This window comes from Cherax quadricarinatus, chromosome 6 (assembly GCF_038502225.1).
Source record: "Cherax quadricarinatus isolate ZL_2023a chromosome 6, ASM3850222v1, whole genome shotgun sequence".
NCBI lineage: Eukaryota > Metazoa > Arthropoda > Malacostraca > Decapoda > Parastacidae > Cherax > Cherax quadricarinatus.
Genome location: NC_091297.1, coordinates 16,975,848 through 16,995,847, shown reverse-complemented (window position 1 = coordinate 16,995,847; position 20,000 = coordinate 16,975,848). Strand labels below are relative to the sequence as shown.

General features: G+C 41.1%; 1 protein-coding gene across 5 annotated transcripts in view; it reads left to right on the top strand.

Annotated features, from left to right (window-relative positions):
* The window catches only part of LOC128692382 (uncharacterized), a 257,585-nt gene that overhangs the window by 220,685 nt on the left and 16,900 nt on the right, over window positions 1–20,000 (top strand). For all 5 annotated transcript variants that reach the window (XM_070080697.1, XM_070080691.1, XM_070080702.1 and 2 more), the window contains 2 exons: window positions 1,200–1,292; window positions 3,251–3,394. In XM_070080697.1, the coding sequence (XP_069936798.1) occupies window positions 1,200–1,292; window positions 3,251–3,394 (237 nt within the window). The remainder of the gene's footprint in view (window positions 1–1,199; window positions 1,293–3,250; window positions 3,395–20,000) is intronic.

Here is a 20,000-nt window from a genome sequence, read left to right as displayed (position 1 = left end):
AAGGCGGGGTAGGGGTCGGCCTAGGAAAGGATGGAGGGAGGGGGTAAAGGAGGTTTTGTGTTCGAGGGGCTTGGACTTCCAGCATGCATGCGTGAGCGTGTTTGATAGGAGTGAATGGAGACAAATGGTTTTTAATACTTGACGTGCTGTTGGAGTTTGAGCAAAGTAACATTTATGAAGGGGTTCAGGGAAACCGGCAGGCCGGACTTGAGTCCTGGAGATGGGAAGTACAGTGCCTGCACTCTGAAGGAGGGGTGTTAATGTTGCAGTTTAAAAACTGTAGTGTAAAGCACCCTTCTGGCAAGACAGTGATGGAGTGAATGATGGTGAAAGTTTTTCTTTTTTCAGGCCACCCTACCTTGGTGGGAATCGGCCAGTGTGATAAAAAAAAATGTATATTGGATGATGTAATTTGTTTACCCTGGAATATTGGCAAAAATCGTACACTTCTGCTATTTTGAGCTGAATTTCAAGCTACTTTCAGTCCTGAAACCAATCAAAATCATCTCCATTTCTGTAAAATATGCATTTTATCAAATGAGACCAAGAAACTGAGAATACAACAATGAAACCCATACAAAAGTACACCTCAAAGTCACTGTTTTAAACCTAAAACACGGTCGCACTTTTTTCCATTATGCACTGCATGCTGCAGGATTTTTTTTATTTGGTGTACACTTACTACAAAGATCCATTCTCTCATATCTAGGTCCAAATTTACCACTCACAACTTATCTGAGTGAGCTGAACTCTTGATGTAGAACAATGGGATCAAACAGTTCTGATTCTCTTAAATAAACCTGACCTGATCTATGCTGTATGTAATATATATTATAATAATTATAGTAATATATAAAATAATCGTGAGCATACAAAAGAATTTTTTGTGAAAATTTCATTAAATTTGGGCACACATTCTCAAAAGAATTCTCTAGCCCTGACTTAGGCAGCTTGAGCAAATGTAGTAAGAGATGGGTAATTAAATAAAATGTAAGGAAATGCCATGTGCTTTATAGTTGAATAATTAAGGTGGAGAAGTGAAAACAGGCTATACAAAGTATTGTGTAAACTGTGTGATAAAATAAAGGCATCAAACAAATAGTTACAGAGGACAATTCTAAGGAAAGATTGTTGTTTTAGATTTTTATGAAGGATAAATTATGCTTTTGGGATATTTTCACTTAAGTTTCCTCCTGCAGGCTCAGCATGAAGGCATCACATGTCAAGCATACCAGGATGATCTTGCACAAAAGGTCGATGAGGCTGCTATGAAAACTAAAAAGTTCTTTGACGTAAGTAATTATACGTTCCTTAATTATGAAGCAATGGGTAGTTCCTATGTGCTGCAGTCTGTGGATCCTAGGGTTTTCAGAGCTATCAGGAATAAATTTGTCATATAACATCATTATCATTTGCACAAAAGTGCAAAACAGAAATTGTTGACATTTCCTTGGCTGGCTAGCTGGCTGGGTGGGTGGCTGGCTGGGTGGGTGGCTGGCTGGCTGGGTGGCCGGCTGGCCAGCCAGTAGTTCTTGTCATTTCATAACCAATCTTTGTTCTGACACTAATATTAGGTACTGAAATTGTACTCAGATTGTCACAAACACATTGACAGGTGCACATTTACACCTGCCTTGGTCATTTACTATTGTCTAGGAATATATACAAAGTATTTATAGGTCACAGCAATGTTTTGGATACACAAGAGTATATAGTAATAATAAGTTCCCTTGAAGCATGATGCAAGACAAGTATCAGTGACAAGCGTCAGCGAGGGTGCAGTGATGAGATAAGATAAGTGGTGACATTTGACGAGCCCATGTGAGGGTGCAGTGATAAAATAAGTGGTGACATTTGATGAGCATCGGTGTGGAGATAAGATAAGCGGTGACATTTGATGAGTGCCAGCGAGGGTGCAGTGATAAGATGAGATAAGGGGTGAAATTTGATGAGTGCCAGCAAGGGTGCAGTGATAAGATGAGATAAGGAGTGACATTTGATGAACCAACAAGTATTCTTACGCATTATATCTACAAGCACGGTATAGCACTTCAGATTTTTTAGGTTATCCTCGGTAATTTACACTATGTATAACTGTATTTATGTGTACCTGTGAGAAAGAGAAAGAGATAGAGACAGAGACAGACAGAGACAGATATAGACAGACAGAGATAGACATAGATACAGAATTGTTTCCCTTTACTTAGGGCATAGGTTATAAGACATTCTGAAAGGGTGTTGCACAAATGTTGGACATGGGTTATTATCGAGGTTTTTGATATTTCCTCGACCACTGAACTTAGGGTCAGCATCACTTTCCTCTTAAAAGGGGAGTGTTATTATGATATGGCATCAGTGAATCCTTGGTGTTTGCCGCGCTGTTTTCTCTAGCTGGCGCTCAGTTTAACTGGTGCTCCCACAAGGTACTAAGTGGTCCCAGATTATTTTAATACAGTGCACACCGAGTGTTAAGATCCATTCTATGCTGACCAGGCATCTCGGTCCAATCGTGCCAAATTTGGAGGCAGAAAAAATAAAACGTAAATATACTTTTGGGGCACTAACGGTAAGAACGTATATATACGTTTGGACCATTTATGGGTTAATGAAAATGTCTGTATTGTAATTTACGACATTTAAAGTGCCCCACACCGATTATTATTATGCCTATTGCCATCTACATACCTCGTTCACTGAGTCTAATCATTTCTAACTTGGCATTTAAAGTAAGAGCCTTATGATTCCTCTTTATATCACAACTCCCCTTAGATGCCATCATAAACGAGAGAGAATGGGTTGTGGGAGGTCAGACAAAAGCATATTAATACCTGTCCACTTGCTGTGTATACGTGTTCACTAAGCATTATGCATGCGTTTGTGAAGCTTTATTCCCACAATTCAAATGCCTTACATTGTGTACAAGTTGTCTTCACTGTGGTGTAGAAGAATACATATATAACAACACTCCCATTCTCATGCCATACACTATAATGAGTGAAGGCATATGAAAGGAATATTTTTCTACAGTTACCCCAGTAATGCTATCCTGCACACAGGATGACATCTATCATATGAGGCAAAGAACACCAGTAGCTTTTTTTGTAACTTAATTTTGTCAAATAATCCCAAGTTGATCAAATTATGCTGATTGCTTTAGTTTTAGATTATCTTCATTTAAAAATCATGAGTCATATATAACAGCTGTATATTTATTGAAAATTAACATTCTGATTGTAACTTTTTCCGTAAGGATATGATTCGTCGAGGAGATGGTTTACCATGTCCAAAGTGCTCAGTGATGCTAATGAGAAAGTGGGGCTGTGACTGGATGAGGTGTCCCATGTGTCGAACAGAGATCTGTTGGGTGACTGGAGGGCCACGTTGGGGCCCAGGGGTAAGTAATGATGTAGTTATTTGATATTAACCTAGTGTAGTAAACATTATTATCACACCATATATAAACAGATATCTTTACTGTTTTCACTTTCATTGACCCTATGACTGTCGAGACCCCAAATCCTGAAGTGTCTCTCTGTGTTGCAAAATATTAAAAAAAAAAAATTATTTTTTCTTATGAAATGTTAATCTTCTCCCGATGGTAATGACACCAAAAGTAAAAAATTTGATGGAAACTTATGGAATTATGCTCTTGCGAAGCTAGCAATCTTGGCGATATATACGCATTGGCGATTTCACCCACCCTATTTTTGGCCAGTTCCGTTGTTCCAGTTGACCATTTGTTCTATCGATTGAGTACAAGAAACCGCCCATTTACCAATTTCAACTACCCAATAAAGTGGTCAGAAATTGGCAATTTGGTCAGTGTCATGTAAATTAAAAAAGATGCCAATTTTAAAATAGGGTCCAGAATAAACAATGCAGACATTACCGGCACTAAAATAACATTTTCTCTGTTCATCAGTCACATCTCCAGGCCCCTCTTATATTACTCTTGCTTTCTATTTTGAATTTTTATTCACACAAAAATAGAAGATTTACTGTTATGCAGACTACTGCATTATTGTAATAATTGTATAAATAATGTCAACCCATTCGTGACTGCGTATTAGAATGGCTAGTAGGACATTTATTGTTTACTCTTGAACGTCAGCAAAAATCAAACATTTCCGCTACTTTGAGCTCAATTTCAAGGTCCTTTTCATCGTGAAACCAATCAAAATTATCTCCATTTCTGTGATGTGTCTTCCATTCTATCAAATGAGACCAAGAAAACGAGAATACACCCATAAATACTATGTGAAAATACACCTTGAAGTTAATGTTTTAATCCAAAAATTGACGTTTTAATCCATAAACATGGTCAGTTTTTTTTTTCTCATGCACTGCATGCTGCAGGATATTTTTTATACTGTGCACACTGACCACACAGACCCATTCTCTCACATGTGGGCCTACCAGCTTTCTCCCGCTTGATTTAAAGCCGCTAGAATTTTGGCATATTAATGTGTCAAAAACACTGGCTTGTAAGACGTATATATACGACGCCGACAGTCAAAGAGTTAAGTAGTGAGGTATTTGTCCAGCAAAGGTGGAAAATTATTTAGGTAAAGGTTAAAAATTTTCTATAAACCCTCCGAGTATCTTATAAATATTCACTTGGAAATAATTGTATTGTTAATACACTGACTCCCAGGGAACACATTTTGTAGTCAGGAAAAGAGAGCGCAACATAAATATTATAAAGGCCCCTATTGCATTATGGAAATAATACACAGTATTTTATGATGTACCTGTGGCTGATGTTTAGGACTTTTCTATCCTACCAGCATGGCCTTTGCTTTATCTTCTTTGTTGAGTGCCTTTTCAACTAGGCTGTTGGTGTAAATGGCCCACTGATCCAGAGCCCTCACAGCCTGGTTAATGTGGCACTTGGCAGGGGTAGTGGTCCACCTTCCTCCTGAAGACTTCTACATTTGTTCTGGCAGTATTTCTAATATCTGCTGGTAGCAAGTTGAAGAGTCTTGGGCCATGGATAATGACACAGTGTTCTTTTATTATGCCTATGACATCCTTGCTCCTCTCTGTATGGTCATTCCTTGGTATTCACGGAGGATTGGTTCCAGGACTCTCTATGGATACCAAAATCTTCAGATGCTCAAGTCCCTTATATAAAATGGCATAGTACTTGCATATATCCTACACACACATCTTCCTATATACTTTAAGTCATCTCTAGATTACTTATAATACCTAATACAATGTAAATGCTATGTAAATAGTTGTTATACTGTATTGTTTAGGTAATAATGATGATGCTCACCAAACCACTGAAGATCTTCAAATGTTAGAGGTCAAGGCTTCACAATTTCCACCACTGTTTAATGGTTATTGTGAGAATCCTTTCAATCTGTTCATTAATAATGGAGTTCTTTCAGTAAATAGGTCAATAACTTACTTCTGAGATATCGAGGAAAATGCAGATAAGCATATTACAGTGGACCCCCGGTTAACGATATTTTTTCACTCCGAATTTATTCCCATAAGGAATATTGTGAAGTAGATTAGTCCATTTCAGACCCCAAACATACACATACAAACGCACTTACATAAATACACTTACATAATTGGTCGCATTCGGAGGTAATCGTTATGCGGGGGTCCACTGTATTAGTGGACCAGAGAGTGTAAAATTATAATCTTGTACTGCTCGTCTGCTGATCACTCCTCAAATTTGTCAGTTTTTGTTCATTTGGGTGTCTGTATAATGTTTGTACGTTATTAATCATATGTCCAATATCATTTTGGAAGACATGATAAATAACTAAAATGGTCAGTAACAGCATAAATATACAACCTTGTATATCTCCATGAGCAACATCCTTCTTTCCTTCATGACATCTTATCATCATTCCTGGCCTTTTCCTGGTCTGCCATAGCTCCTCCCACTTTGTAATGATGCCAAATGATGATTTTAATATATTAGAGGACAAAATAAAAAGATGCTGAGAATCCACTTCATGTGTGGGGATATACAATGGGACCTCAAATATCGAACTTTCTTTGGTCCAGAAGGCTGTTCGAGTGCTTTTACCGAATGAATTTATTTCCATGAGGAATAATGTAAATTAGATTAGTCCATTTCAGACCCTCAAAAATACACTTATAAAAGCACTTACAAAAATACACTTACATAATTGGTTGTGTTGGGAGCAGTTCGATTTTTGAGGTTCCACTGTACTAACTGTGGTGTGGTATCTTTACCAGAAATGTTGTAGTGACTATAATTTGTTATAGAAACATCATAAGAAGATGAGACTTACACCAAAATGTTGCTAGATTGTTGAAATATTTTTCTTTAAGCTTATTTTTCAAAATTTTTTTTAATTATTTTTACCCGCCAGCCAGTGCACACTGCACCCCCCTCCTTGAGTTCTTGAGGCTGTAGCACTTTACATTGCTAGCCAGCCATCCCTTACTACCCTTAAATTCTTTTCTCTCTCCTCAACCTCCTCACAGTAGTGCTCATAAGGGCCAAGTGCTTTCTCATGCATAATTTTGCAAATGCTCGATTCATTCTTACTGACCTTACAGCCCACTTCAGCAAGCAATGTGCCACTTGTCAAAAGATCTAAGATTTTTATTGTCTCATCGAGAGAGAGCACTTTGTGCTCCCTCTTAGCCTTTGAGGGATTGCTTTGACCATTTAATTGGTTTTTAGGAGCCATTTTTTCACACAAACAAAGGGTGCACACAACACAAGTAGCAAACAAATGAGATGCAAGGTGAACAATGATCAAACAGTGAGCATTGTTTGCCCACACATCACTTCATTCACATGGATTCAGCATAGTATATGGTGTGTGGCAAATTCAAATTTTGCTTTTTGGAACTTTCTGGATTTTTTTTTTTTTTTTTTTTTTCAAATATTTTCAATCCGTGGTTGGTGTGAATCTGCATTTGCGGAACCCAGATATAGAGGGCTGACTGTACTTATTTTACACTTCCTACCATATCTCTTGCTGTAGTAAGTTGTTGCTGGATGCTGGGATATTTTTTTTAGTACATATTTGATAATCACATTGGTTTAAAATTTCCTATTGAAATGTTGAAGTTCAATTTGACTTTAGTTAGTGCTGCTATAATGTTTTGAGATGTAATACGCTTTAAAACAATTGTACTATTATAAGTATTCCATGTACATAGCCTTAAAAGACTAAAGTAGTAAAAAAAAAAAATTATACCGTATTCCAAGTGGCACAATGTCAGGCTAAGCATTTCCCCATATTTGAAATACTAAAACACATTTAATATCATAAGATCCTAGTGTACATAGTGTTAAACATTAAAAGCAATTAGCAATTTAAAAAAAAGGAAAACAATCATCTTGGCATCAATAAACTGTAATATGGAAATATTACTGACACTTTTATGCCACTGTTGCTAATAAGTGATAATTTTTCACCATTTTGAACACTGTAAAATTCATAAGTTTTTATCAGATTCCACTCATTTTAATCTTGTTCAAGTCAGAAAAATAACAAATGACTGTATTGAACTGTAAGGAAAAAATTACTTTTTTTTTTTCAAAAACTTCCCACAGAGACAAGAATTAATTTTTTGGGCTGTGTGTTTACCAAGTGTATAATTCAGAGTGCTGAAGACAGGGTGTTGAGGTGGTTCTGCACATGTAGAGAGGATGGAAAGGAATAAGATGATGAATTTGTATAAATCTGGGATAATAGGCAGGAGGGAAGGTGGTCATCCCTGGTTGGAGGAAAGGGTTAAGGGAGGCTTTGAGTTCTAGGGGCCTGAGCATCCAGCAGGTTTGTGTGAGTGTTAAATAGGAATGAATTGAGAGAAGATTTTTTATTATAGAAGTGCTGTTGGAGTGTGAGCAAGGTAACTTTTGTGAAGGGGCTCAGGAGAAACTATTCAGCCAGACTTGAGCCCTGGAAGTGGGAAGGGCAGTACCTGCACTCTGAAGGAGGGGTGGGGGATGTTGCATTTGGAGGGTCATCTGAAATGTGATGGCAGCATACTTCTGGAAAGACAGTGATTGAATGAAAGATGGCAAATGAGTTGCTTTGTTTGGATCACCATTCCTTTGGGTCACTTTGCCACTGATGTTAACTCTTTGAGGGGTTCAGATCCCCAATCTGAAACTTGTCCATGGCATCCAAGAATTTTCAAGTTTTTTTTTTATTTTTCTTATGAAATGACAGAATCTCTTTCCAAAGGTAATGACACCAAAAGTGTGAAATTTGATGAAAAATTTACAAAATTATGTTTTTGCAAAGTTAGTGGTCTCGGCAATATTTATGCATCGGCGATTTCGCCCACTTTGAGTCCTACTTTAGGCCAATTACACTGATCTAGTCAACCAGATTCTTGGCTATTTCACTAGTATGACTTCAGTTCCATTGATTTAGCATAAGCTGCCCATTTATCTATTTCAACTACCCAATAAAGTGATCAGAAATTGGTAATTTGGCCAGTTTCACACAAAATTTAAAAATGGGCCCAGAATAAACAATGTAGATATTCCTGGCACTAAAACAACATTTCCTCTGTTCATTAGTTATGTCCCCAGACCTGGAGTTTACCTAGAGTTTACCTGGAGAGAGTTCCGGGGATCAACGCCCCTGCGGCCCAGTCTGTGACCAGGCCTCCTGGTGGATCAGAGCCTGATCAACCAGGCTGTTACTGCTGGCTGCACGCAATCCAACGTACAAGCCACAGCCCGGCTGGTCAGGTACCAATTTTAGGTGCTTGTCCAGTGCCAGCTTGAAGACTGCCAGGGGTCTATTGGTAATCCCCCTTATGGTTGCTGGGAGGCAGTTGAACAGTCTCGGGCCCCTGACACTTATTGTATTGTCTCTTAACGTGCTAGTGACACCCCTGCTTTTCATTGGGGGGATGTTGCATCGATTGCCAAGTCTTTTGCTTTTGTTGCGAGTGATTTTCGTGTGCAAGTTCGGTACTAGTCCCTCTAGGATTTTCCAGGTGTATATAATCATGTATCTCTCCCGCCTGCATTCCAGGGAATACAGGTTCAGGAACTTTAAGCGCTCCCAGTAATTGAGGTGTTTTATCTCCGTTATGCGCGCTGTGAAGGTTCTCTGTACATTTTCTAGGTCAGCAATTTCACCTGCCTTGAAAGGTGCTGTTAGTGTGCAGCAATATTCCAGGGATCACCTTCTCTGCCAGGCAATCTTGTAGGAAGTTGTGTCTGTTGCGATAGCTGTGAGCACGAAGAAGGGTGTCCAAATAACGTCTGCATGAAATGTCCATTATGTTGCGGTGTCCGACAGATTGTAATAAAGTTGGTAGAATTACCGACAATATGTAAAGTAAAAGGAGACAAGTGCAACTAATGTGACATTTATTGTGGCACCGTTTCGCTCTCCAGGAGCTTTATCAAGCTATTACAAACAATACATGGACATGTATGGTTTGTACTGGCTTGATAAAGCTCCTGGAGAGCGAAATGTTGCCACAATAAATGTCACATTAGTTACACTTGTGTCCTTTTACTTTACATATTGTCGGTAATTCTACCAACTTTATTACAATCTGTCGGACACCGCAACATAATGGACATTTCATGCAGATGTTATTTGGACATCCTTCTTCGTGCTCACAGCTATCGCAACAGACACAACTTCCTACAAGATTGCCTGGCAGAGAAGGTGATCCCTAAGTCTACTCCTGCACAACTCTCCAGCAATATTCCAGCCTAGATAGAACAAGCGACATGAAGAGTGTCATCATGGGCTTGGCATCCCTAGTTTTGAAGGTCTCATTATCCTTCCTGTCATTTTTCTAGCAGCTGCAATTGATATAATGTTATGGTCCTTGAAGGTGAGATCCTCCGACATGATCACCCCCAGGTCTTTGACGTTTGTTTTTCGCTCTATTTTATGGCCGGAATTTGTTTTGTACTCTGATGAAGTTTTGATTTCCTCGTGTCTACCATATTTGAGTAATTTAAATTTCTCATCATTGAACTTGCTACCTCAAGTCCTCATGGAAGGGGATTCCCCTTCCAAACAATAACAAATTCCACCATCTTCCCTCCTCTGATCCCATCAATCATCACCAGATCTTCAATAAAGGTAAGTGCCATGTATTCTTTATTTAGTAGAGTAGTAATTGTGCATGTCTTCTTCTTTTTGGGTTGTATAAAAATGTATATTTCACGTGGTAATTTTTTTTTCATACTCTGGGGTGTCAGGAATGGATTAATTTGATTTCCACTATTTCTTATGGGGAAAATTAATTTGGCTAACGATAATTTCGGCTAACAATGAGCTCTCAGGAACGGATTAATATCGCTAGGCAAGGGTCCACTGTATCTGCAAAAACTCACATGTGGATGCACTCGTAAGTAGAGGTTCCAATGTATTTACATTAATTCCTGCACTCTGAAGGAGGGGTGTTAATGTTGCAGTTTAAAAACTGTAGTGTAAATCACCCTTCTGGCAAGACAGTGATGGAGTGAATGATGGTGAAAGTTTTTCTTTTTCGGGCCACCCTGCCTTGGTGGGAATCGACCAGTGTGATAATAATAATCTTATGGGAAATATTTTGGTTTTTGACCATTTCGGTTTTAGGCTGACCTTCTGGAATGGATTATGGCCAATAACCGAGGGTCCACTGTACAGTGGACCCCCGCATACCGTTGGCATCACATACCGTTTATTCCGCATACCGCTCACTTTAATCGCAAAAATTTTGCCTCGCATACCGCTCAAAAACCCGCTCACCGCTGTTCATCCGAGACGCGTCCAATGTGCGCCTTAGCCAGCCTCACATGTTCCGCCGGTGGCATTGTTTACCAGCCAGCCTCCGCGGTAGCATCCAAGCATACAATCGTAACATTTCGTATTATTACAGTGTTTTTGGTGATTTTATCTGGAAAATAAGTGACCATGGGCCCCAAGAAAGCTTCTAGTGCCAACCCTACAGCAATAAGGGTGAGAATTACTATAGAGATGAAGAAAAAGATCATTGATAAGTATGAAAGTGGAGTGCGTGTCTCCGAGCTGGCCAGGTTGTATAATGAACCCCAATCAACCATCACTACTATTGGTGGTACAGCTGCTGCTGCTGCTGCACTGTCAGCTGCTGCTGCTGCTGTAGCATCGTCTGCTGCTGCTGTAGCATTGTCTGCTGCTGCTGTAGCATCGTCTGCTGCTGCTGTAGCACTGTCAGCTGCTGCTGCTGCTGTAGCATCGTCTGCTGCTGCTGTAGCATCATCTGCTGCTGCTGTAGCATCGTCTGCCGCTGCTGTAGCATCGTCTGCTGCTGCTGTAGCATCGTCTGCTGCTGCTGCTGCTGTAGCATCGTCTGCTGCTGCTGTAGCATCGTCTGCTGCTGCTGCTGCTGCTGTAGCATCGTCTGCTGCTGCTGCTGCTGTAGCATCGTCTGCTGCTGCTGCTGCTGTAGCATCGTCTGCTGCTGCTGTAGCATCGTCTGCTGCTGCTGCTGCTGTAGCATCATCTGCTGCTGCTGTAGCACTGTCTGCTGCTGCTGTAGCATCGTCTGCTGCTGCTGTAGCATCGTCTGCTGCTGCTGTAGCATTGTCTGCTGCTGCTGCTGCTGTAGCATCGTCTGCTGCTGCTGCTGCTGTAGCATCGTCTGCTGCTGCTGCTGTAGCATCGTCTTCTGCTGCTGTAGCATCGTCTGCTGCTGCTGCTGCTGTAGCATCGTCTGCTGCTGCTGCTGCTGTAGCATCATCTGCTGCTGCTGTAGCACTGTCTGCTGCTGCTGTAGCATCGTCTGCTGCTGCTGTAGCATCGTCTGCTGCTGCTGTAGCATCGTCTGCTGTTGCTGTAGCACTGTTGTTGGTGTGGCTTATTGAGAATATACCAAGAAACAATTAACCCCAGAGGATTTTCCACCCAGGATAACCCAAAAAAGTCAGTGTCATCGAAGACTGTCTAACTTATTTCCATTGGGGTCCTTAATCTTGTCTCCCAGGATGCAACCCACACCAGTCGACTAACACCCAGGTGAACAGGGAAAAATGCTGGAACTAGTGCTCATAATGGTGAATTTAAAGCCAGCAAAGGTTGGTTTGAGAGATTTAAGAATCATAGTGACATACACAGTGTGATAAGGCCTGTTCTGGAAGAAAATGCCAAACAGGACCTACAGTACTCAGGAGGAAAAGGCACTCCCAGGACACAGTGTCTCATCAGTCATTGCTGCATCTTCAATAAAGGTAAGTGTCATTTATTCTTCATTTAGTAGAGTAGTACATGCACAATATATATTGTGCATGTACTACTCTACTATTGTGCATGTATCCTTCTCTTTGTGTGTAGGAAAATGTATATTTCATGTGGTAAAATTTTTTTTTTCATACTTTTGGGTGTCTTGCACGGATTAATTTGATTTCCATTATTTCTTATGGGGAAAATTCATTCGCATACCGATTATTTCGCATACCAATGAGCCCTCTTGCATGGATTAAAATTGGTATGCGGGGTTCCACTGTATTTGTTTTCACTGTTACACATAAACATGTCTGTCTATCTGTCTAGCTCTCTGTCTCTGCTTATCTGTTTTTCTGTCTCTCTGTCTGCTTGCCTCTCTGTCTCAGAGAGAGCCACTCGTGAACCAACAGGTATTACACACGATGCAGAGTCGTCACATCTGATTCCTAAACAAGTGAAAATGAGTATTACTTGCCAGTCATGCTTATTATGCAATATATCTACAAGGGCAGTATAGCACTTTGTCTGGAGTTTTTGGGTTATCCTAGGTTATTTACACTATGTATAATTGTATTTGTGTATCTGTGAGATACAGAGATGGATATAGACAGACAGATGGAGACAGAGACAGCCAAAGTCAATCGGCCAGCCTCCCAGCCGCTGGCCAGACAGTCGGCCGGCCAGTCAGTCTGCTGAACACGTATTACACATTCCAGAATTGTTCCTCTTTACTTAGGGCACAGATTATCCCTTTCACTGTTGGTGCCATAGTACTATGGCTTGCAAGCCAGTGTTGTTCCGTAGTACTATGCCAAAATTCTAGCAGCTTTAAATCTAGCAGGAGAAAGCTGGTGAACCTACAAGTGAAAGAATGGGTTTGCGTGGTCAGTGTGCACAATATAAAAAATTGGGGAGCCAGTGGCACATTGTGGGAGTCCCATTTCAGTGGGCCTTGTTCACCATGCCTTGCGGTAAGAAATACCTGACTCCCCAGCGAATTGGGGCTCTTCTCTTCCCAAGTGATATATCTAACACAGATGGAAATGTCAGTGAAGATGAATTTCGTGGTTTTGAGGAAACATTGCTGAAAACCCAGACAACCATCAACCTAGGATAACCCAAAGTTAGACACAGTGACTTATTTCCATGTGGGTGGTGGGGAAGACAGCATGCTTGGTGGGATAGATGGTATGGGTAATGGGTGGTGGTGGTTGTGTAATGTGTCATGTGACACCAGCCATGCTGCTGACTCAGCACATCCACAACAAAGGCCATCTGCAACCACCCACACAGCACAACAACCTTCCACAAGCTGTAGCAGTTCTAGGAACATGTCGAGTGACTATATGTGTATACAGTGGTACTTTGGTATACTACGTCCTTAATCTGTTCCAGGACCTTGGACTTATACCAGACAGGACGTATACCAAATGAATTTTCCCATAAGACATACAGTGGACCCCCGCATAACGATTACCTCCGAATGTGACCAATTATGTAAGTGTATTTATGTAAGTGCGTTTGTACGTGTATGTTTGGGGGTCTGAAATGGACTAATCTACTTCACAATATTTCTTATGGGAACAAATTCGGTCAGTACTGGCACCTGAACATACTTCTGGAGTGAAAAAATATCGTTAACCGGGGGTCCACTGTATAGGGAAAACGATTAATCTGTTCTCATGACAAAAAAAATCCTGTTGTTATTGGCATATTATACACTGATGGGGTTGTATAAAATAATTTAAACACTGCTTAATACTAAAATATGTAATTTCAACACTGCTTAATACTAAAATACATACATAAATACAAAAGAATTAGATGAAATAAATGCATATTTAACCTCATTTTACTTTGCTGAAAAGAGTTGAGTGCCTACTAGGATAGTGCTGAGAAGGAAGGAGGAGGAAATTTTATTGTTTGGAAGGAGAGTCCCCTTCTGTTTTCTGTCTCTTTTTTCCTATTTGGACCTGGCTGAAGCTCACCAAGTCTGACTTTTACTAAAAATCTGTCCAAACAACTTTGCTTCTGCCTTCTCCTCAGGATGTTTCGGAAACGTGACATTTTCTGGTCATTCCATACAATGCTATTACGGCTTGTTTGGGCTTTGTTGGGGTGGTACTTCACTGGAAAGTTTTTGATGCACATCCATTTGGCAAAGATTGCCTTGATTGATGAAGTAGGGGCTTCCTCTGTCTCCTCTTCCAAGCCTGAAGAGAGTGCATCCATCTTAGTCTTGTGCTCCTCCTCCTCAAGTTCTTGCAGCTCCTCAGTGGTCAGCTCTTCCCTGTGCCCCTCCACTAACTCCTCCACATCACCACCACTCACATCCAGACACAAGGACCTGCCCAGAGAGACAGTATTCTCCACTATAGGCACAGCCTCAAAGCCCTCAAAGTCCCTTTCAGCCACTGCTTCTGGCCACAAATTCCAAGCAGTGTCGTCACTCATTTTGACCCATACAAGTTCTAGCACACAAGTCATGTTCTTGGCAATGAAGATCCTGGTTCTGCACTGGTGCTAGCCTCATCACTAGCCAACATATCATACAAAGTCTTTCCCTTTGCATGAATTCCATTGCTGTGTATGGGATTTCCTTTTCTGTTTTTTCTATTTTGGTCTGAAATCCACATAAATAATGCTGATTCCATCTTAGACATTGCACTGTTTCTTACTTGTGACACTTGCTTGGCTGAGGGAGGAGCAGTAGATACTAGTGCCTCCCTTATCTTTGCCTCATTTTTCTTAATAGAGAGCACTGTGCTCTCGTTAACATTAAATAATTTTCCAATGGCAGAATTGATGAAATAACCTGCCCTACACTTGTCTAACAATTTCACCTTCTCCTCCAGATTCATGACTTTCTTTGAGCGTTTAGGGGTTGACTCACCAATAGTGGATGCTCACTTTGGGCCCATACTTGCACCACCACACAAACACACGTGTACGGTAGGATATGAACAGTAACTGGACATGACTGATGCGAACAGTAACTGAACAATGAGTGAGTGGTGGGCTGCCGGTTGACGGGGTAAGAGGGAGGGTAGTAGGGATGTGGCGGGAAGCGTTTTCCCGTACTTTTTCCTGCATTTGTTTGGTAAATATGATTGGGTGGCTGGGCATTCGCGAATGTTCGAAACTTGCAAATGTGGAACTCATGAAACTGGAGGGTTAGCTGTACAGTGGACCCCCGCATAGCGACCTTAATCCGTGCAAGAGGGCTGGCTGTTATGCGAAATGTTCGGTATGCGAATGAATTTTCCCCATAAGAAATAATGGAAATCAAATTAATCCGTGCAAGACACCCAAAAGTATGAAAAAAAAAAATTTTACCACATGAAATATACATTTTCCTACACACAAAGAGAAGGATACATGCACAATAGTAGAGTAGTACATGCACAATATATATTGTGCATGTACTACTCTACTAAATGAAGAATAAATGACACTTACCTTTATTGAAGATGCAGCAATGACTGATGAGACACTGTGTCCTGGGAGTGCCTTTTCCTCCTGAGTACTGTAGGTCCTGTTTGGTATTTTCTTCCAGAACAGGCCTTATCACACTGTGTATGTCACTACGATTCTTAAATCTCTCAAACCAACCTTTGCTGGCTCTAAATTCACCAATATGAGCACTAGTTCCAGGCATTTTCCCTGTTCACCTGGGTGTTAGTCGACTGGTGTGGGTTGCATCCTGGGAGACAAGATTAAGGACCCCAATGGAAATAAGTTAGACAGTCTTCGATGACGCTGACTTTTTTGGGCTATCCTGGGTGGCAAATCCTCTGGGGTTAATTGTTTCTTGGTATTCTCAATAAGCCACACCAACAACGGTGCTACAGCAGCAGCAGCAGCTGACGGTGGTACAGCAGCAACAGACGATGCTACAGCAGCAGCAGACGATGCTACAGCAGCAACTGACGATGTTACAGCAGCAGCAGACGATGCTACAGCAGCAGCAGCAGCAGACGATGCTACAGCAGCAGCAGCAGCTGACGGTGGTACAGCAGCAACAGACGATGCTGCAGCAGCAACAGACGATGCTACAGCAGCAGCAGACGATGCTACAGCAGCAGCAGACGATGCTACAGCAGCAGCAGACGATGCTACAGCAGCAGCAGACGATGCTACAGCAGCAGCAGACGGTACTACAGCAGCAGGAGCAGCTGACGGTGGTACAGCAGCAGCAGCTGACAGTGCAGCAGCAGCTGACAGTGCAGCAGTAGCTGACGGTGGTACAGCAGCAGCAGCAGCTGTACCACCAATAGTAGCGATGGTTGATTGGGGTTTATTATACAACCTGGCCAGCTCGGAGACACGCACTCCACCTTCATACTTATCAATGATCTTTTTCTTCATCTCCATAGTAATTCTCACCCTTATTGCTGTAGGGTTGGCACTAGAAGCTTTCTTGGGGCCCATGGTCACTTATTTTCCAGAAAAAAATCACCAAAAACACTGTAATAATACGAAATGTTCCGATTGTATGCTTGGATGTTACCGCGGAGGCTGGCTGGTAAACAATGCCACCGGCGGAACATGTGAGCGTGGCTCAGGCCGCACATTGGACGCGTCTCGGACGAAGGGCGCTGAGCGGGTTTTTGGGCGGTATGCGAGGCAAAATTTTAGCGATCAAAGCGTCCGGTATGCGGATTGTCCGTTATGCAAGGCGTCCGGTATGCGGGGGTCCACTGTATTTCTAGACAAATAGTACGTGACCAAGGTAGGTGAAAATGTTCACCTGTCAGTGTGTTTGTGACTATTTGAGTACTGTTTCAGTACCTAATACAGTGGACTCCCAGTTATCTGCTGTAATCCGTTCCTGAAGGTCGGCTGATAATCGAAATGGCCGATAACTGAATTAAAATTTCCCATAAGAATTAATGAAAATAAAATTACAGAAGTACAGTGCCTGCACTCTGAAGGAAGGGTGTTAATGTTGCAGTTTAAAAACTGTAGTGTAAAGCACCCTTCTGGCAAGACAGTGATGGAGTGAATGATGGTGAAAGTTTTTCTTTTTCGGGCCACCCTGCCTTGGTGGGAATTGGCCAGTGTGATAATAAAAAAAAAAAAAAAATTAATTCGTTCCCAACAAAAATATTCACAAAAATAATTTTTTTTACAATTATGTAAGTACAGTATTACATACCTTTATTGAAGGCTAATGCTGGCTTCTGGAAGATAGGGAGGAGGAAAGAGGAAGGAGTTAGTGTTTGGAAGGGGAATCCCCCTCCATGAAGACTTTAGGAAGTAATGCCTTCTCTGGGGTTACTTCCCTTCTCTGTCTTTTAATGCCACTAGAACCAGCTTGATTGTCACTGGACCCTTGTCTCACAAAATAACTGTCCAGAGTGCTCTGTTTCTGGCGTCTCTTTAACCCTTTGACTGTTTCGGTCGTATATATACGTCTTACGAGGTGCCGTGTTTGACGTATATATACTCATAAACTCTAGCGGCTTCAAATCAAGCAGGAGAAAGCTGGTAGGCCCACATGTGAGAGAATGGGTCTGTGTGGTCAGTGTGCACCATATAAAAAAAATCCTGGAGCACACAGTGCATAATGAGAAAAAAACTCCGACCATTTTTTTAATTAAAATGCTGACTCTGTGCTCCATTTTCGTATAGTATTTATGGGTGTATTCTCGTTTTATTGGTCTCATTTGATAGAATGGAAAACATATTATAGAAATAGAGGTGATTTTGATTGGTTTTACTATAAAAAGAACCTGGAAATGGAGCTCAAATTAGGGGAAATGTTTGATTTTTGCCGATGTTCAAAAGTAAACAAATGATGTCATTGTCCAATAAATATTCAACTAGCCATTCCAATATGCAGTCATGAATGGGTTGACATTACTTGTACAATTATTACAGTATTGCAGTAGTCTACATAACAGTAAATCTCCTATTTTTTGTTTGAATAAAAATTCAAAATAGAAAGCAAGAGTAATATCAGAGGGGCCTGGAGACATGACTGATGAACAAAGAAAATGTTATTTTAGAGCCAGGAATGTCTGCATTGTTCATTCTGGACCTTATTTTAAAACTGTCATATTTTTAATTTTCGTGAAATTGGCCAAATTGCAAATTTCTGACCACGTTATTGGGTAGTTGAAATTGGTAAATGGGCAGTTTCTTGTACTCAATCGATAGAAAAAACCGAGTTCTAAAGAAATAGCTATGAGTTTGGTTGACTGGAACAATGGAATTAGCCAAAAATAGGGCACAAAGTGGGCAAAAATCGCCGATTTGTAAATATCGCTGAGGTTGCTAACTTTGCGAGAGCGTAATTCCGTCAGTTTTCCATGAAATTTCTTTTTTTTTTTTGGTGTCATTACAATCGGGAAAAGATTATCATTTCATAAGAATTTTTTTTTTTTTTTTTTTAAATTTTGCGACACCAGGAGACACCTCGGGATTGGGGGTTGCGACAGTCAAGGTGTTAAGATTTCCCTGAAGTGGGACAGGGTTTTGTCACAAAACATGTTTCTCTACAAAAGCTTGCACCCTGGTCCACATTACACACACCTCTTTAATCTCTGAAGAAGGCACCTCCTTCACTCCCTCTTCCTCCTTCTCTGAAGCAAGTTCCTCAGCTTTAGTCTGTTGCTGTTCAAGTTGAAGCTCTTGCAGCTCTTCAGTGGTAAGCTTTTCCCTGTGGTCCTCCACTAACTCTTCCACATCCTCACCACTCACCTCCAACCCCAGGGACTTCCCCAAAGACACAATAGAGTCCACAGGGTTGGCAGGGTCAGGGTTACGGTGAGTCTCAAACCCTTCAAAATCCCTCTCTTGGACACAATCTGGTCACAGTTTTCTCCAAGCAGAGTTCAGAGTCCTGGAAGTCACTCCCTCCCAAGCCTTACCTATAAGGCTTATGCAATGGAGGATAGTGAAGTGTTCCTCCAGAACTGTCTTAGGGTCAACCGAGTGTCCGAGGTCACTTCAAAGCACTTTTAAAACACTGCTTTTGTGTAGAGGTTTTTGAAGTTAGAAATGACCTGCTGGTCCATGGGCTAGATGAGAGGAGTGGTGTTAGGAGGTAAGAACTTCACTTTTATAAAACTGAAGTCCCTAAACACTTGGCCTTTCAAGTCTGGAGGATGTGCAGGAGCATTGTCCAGTAACAGGAGGCACTTGAGTGGCAATTTCTTTTCCAGGAGGTATTTTTTCACACTTTGGCCAAACACATCATTAACCCACTCTTTGAAAATTTACCTTGTGACCCATGCCTTATGATCAGCTTTTCACATCACACACAATCTCTTCTTCATGACACTGTTTTTTTTAAACACTCTGGGATTTGCTTCACTTTGAAATCCCCACTAGCATTACCACACAACAAAAGAGTAAGCCTGTCTGTCATAGGCTTGTTTCCTGGCAGTGCCTTTTTCTCCTGGGTAATGTAGGTCCTCTTTGGCATTTTCTTTCAAAACAGGCCTGTTTCGTCACAATTGAAAACTTGTTGGGGTTCGAATCCTTCAGTCTTTACATAGTTTTGGAATTCGTGAACATACTTTTCAGCTGCACATTAGTCAGAACTTGCAGCCTCACCATGCCTTACAACACTGTGTATGCCACTACACTTCTTAAATCTATCAAACCATCCTTTGCTGGCCCTAAATTCACAAACTGCAGCACTTGTTCCAGGCATTTTCTTTGCAAGATCCTTCTCACAAATAGTAGACTCCACTACACTGTCTCCCACTAATTCTTTTTCCTTAATCCACAATAATAATAACTTTTCCATCTCTTCCATTATCAGTGTCCTTTGTTTAGTTAGAAAAGCTACTCCTTTTGCAACATTAG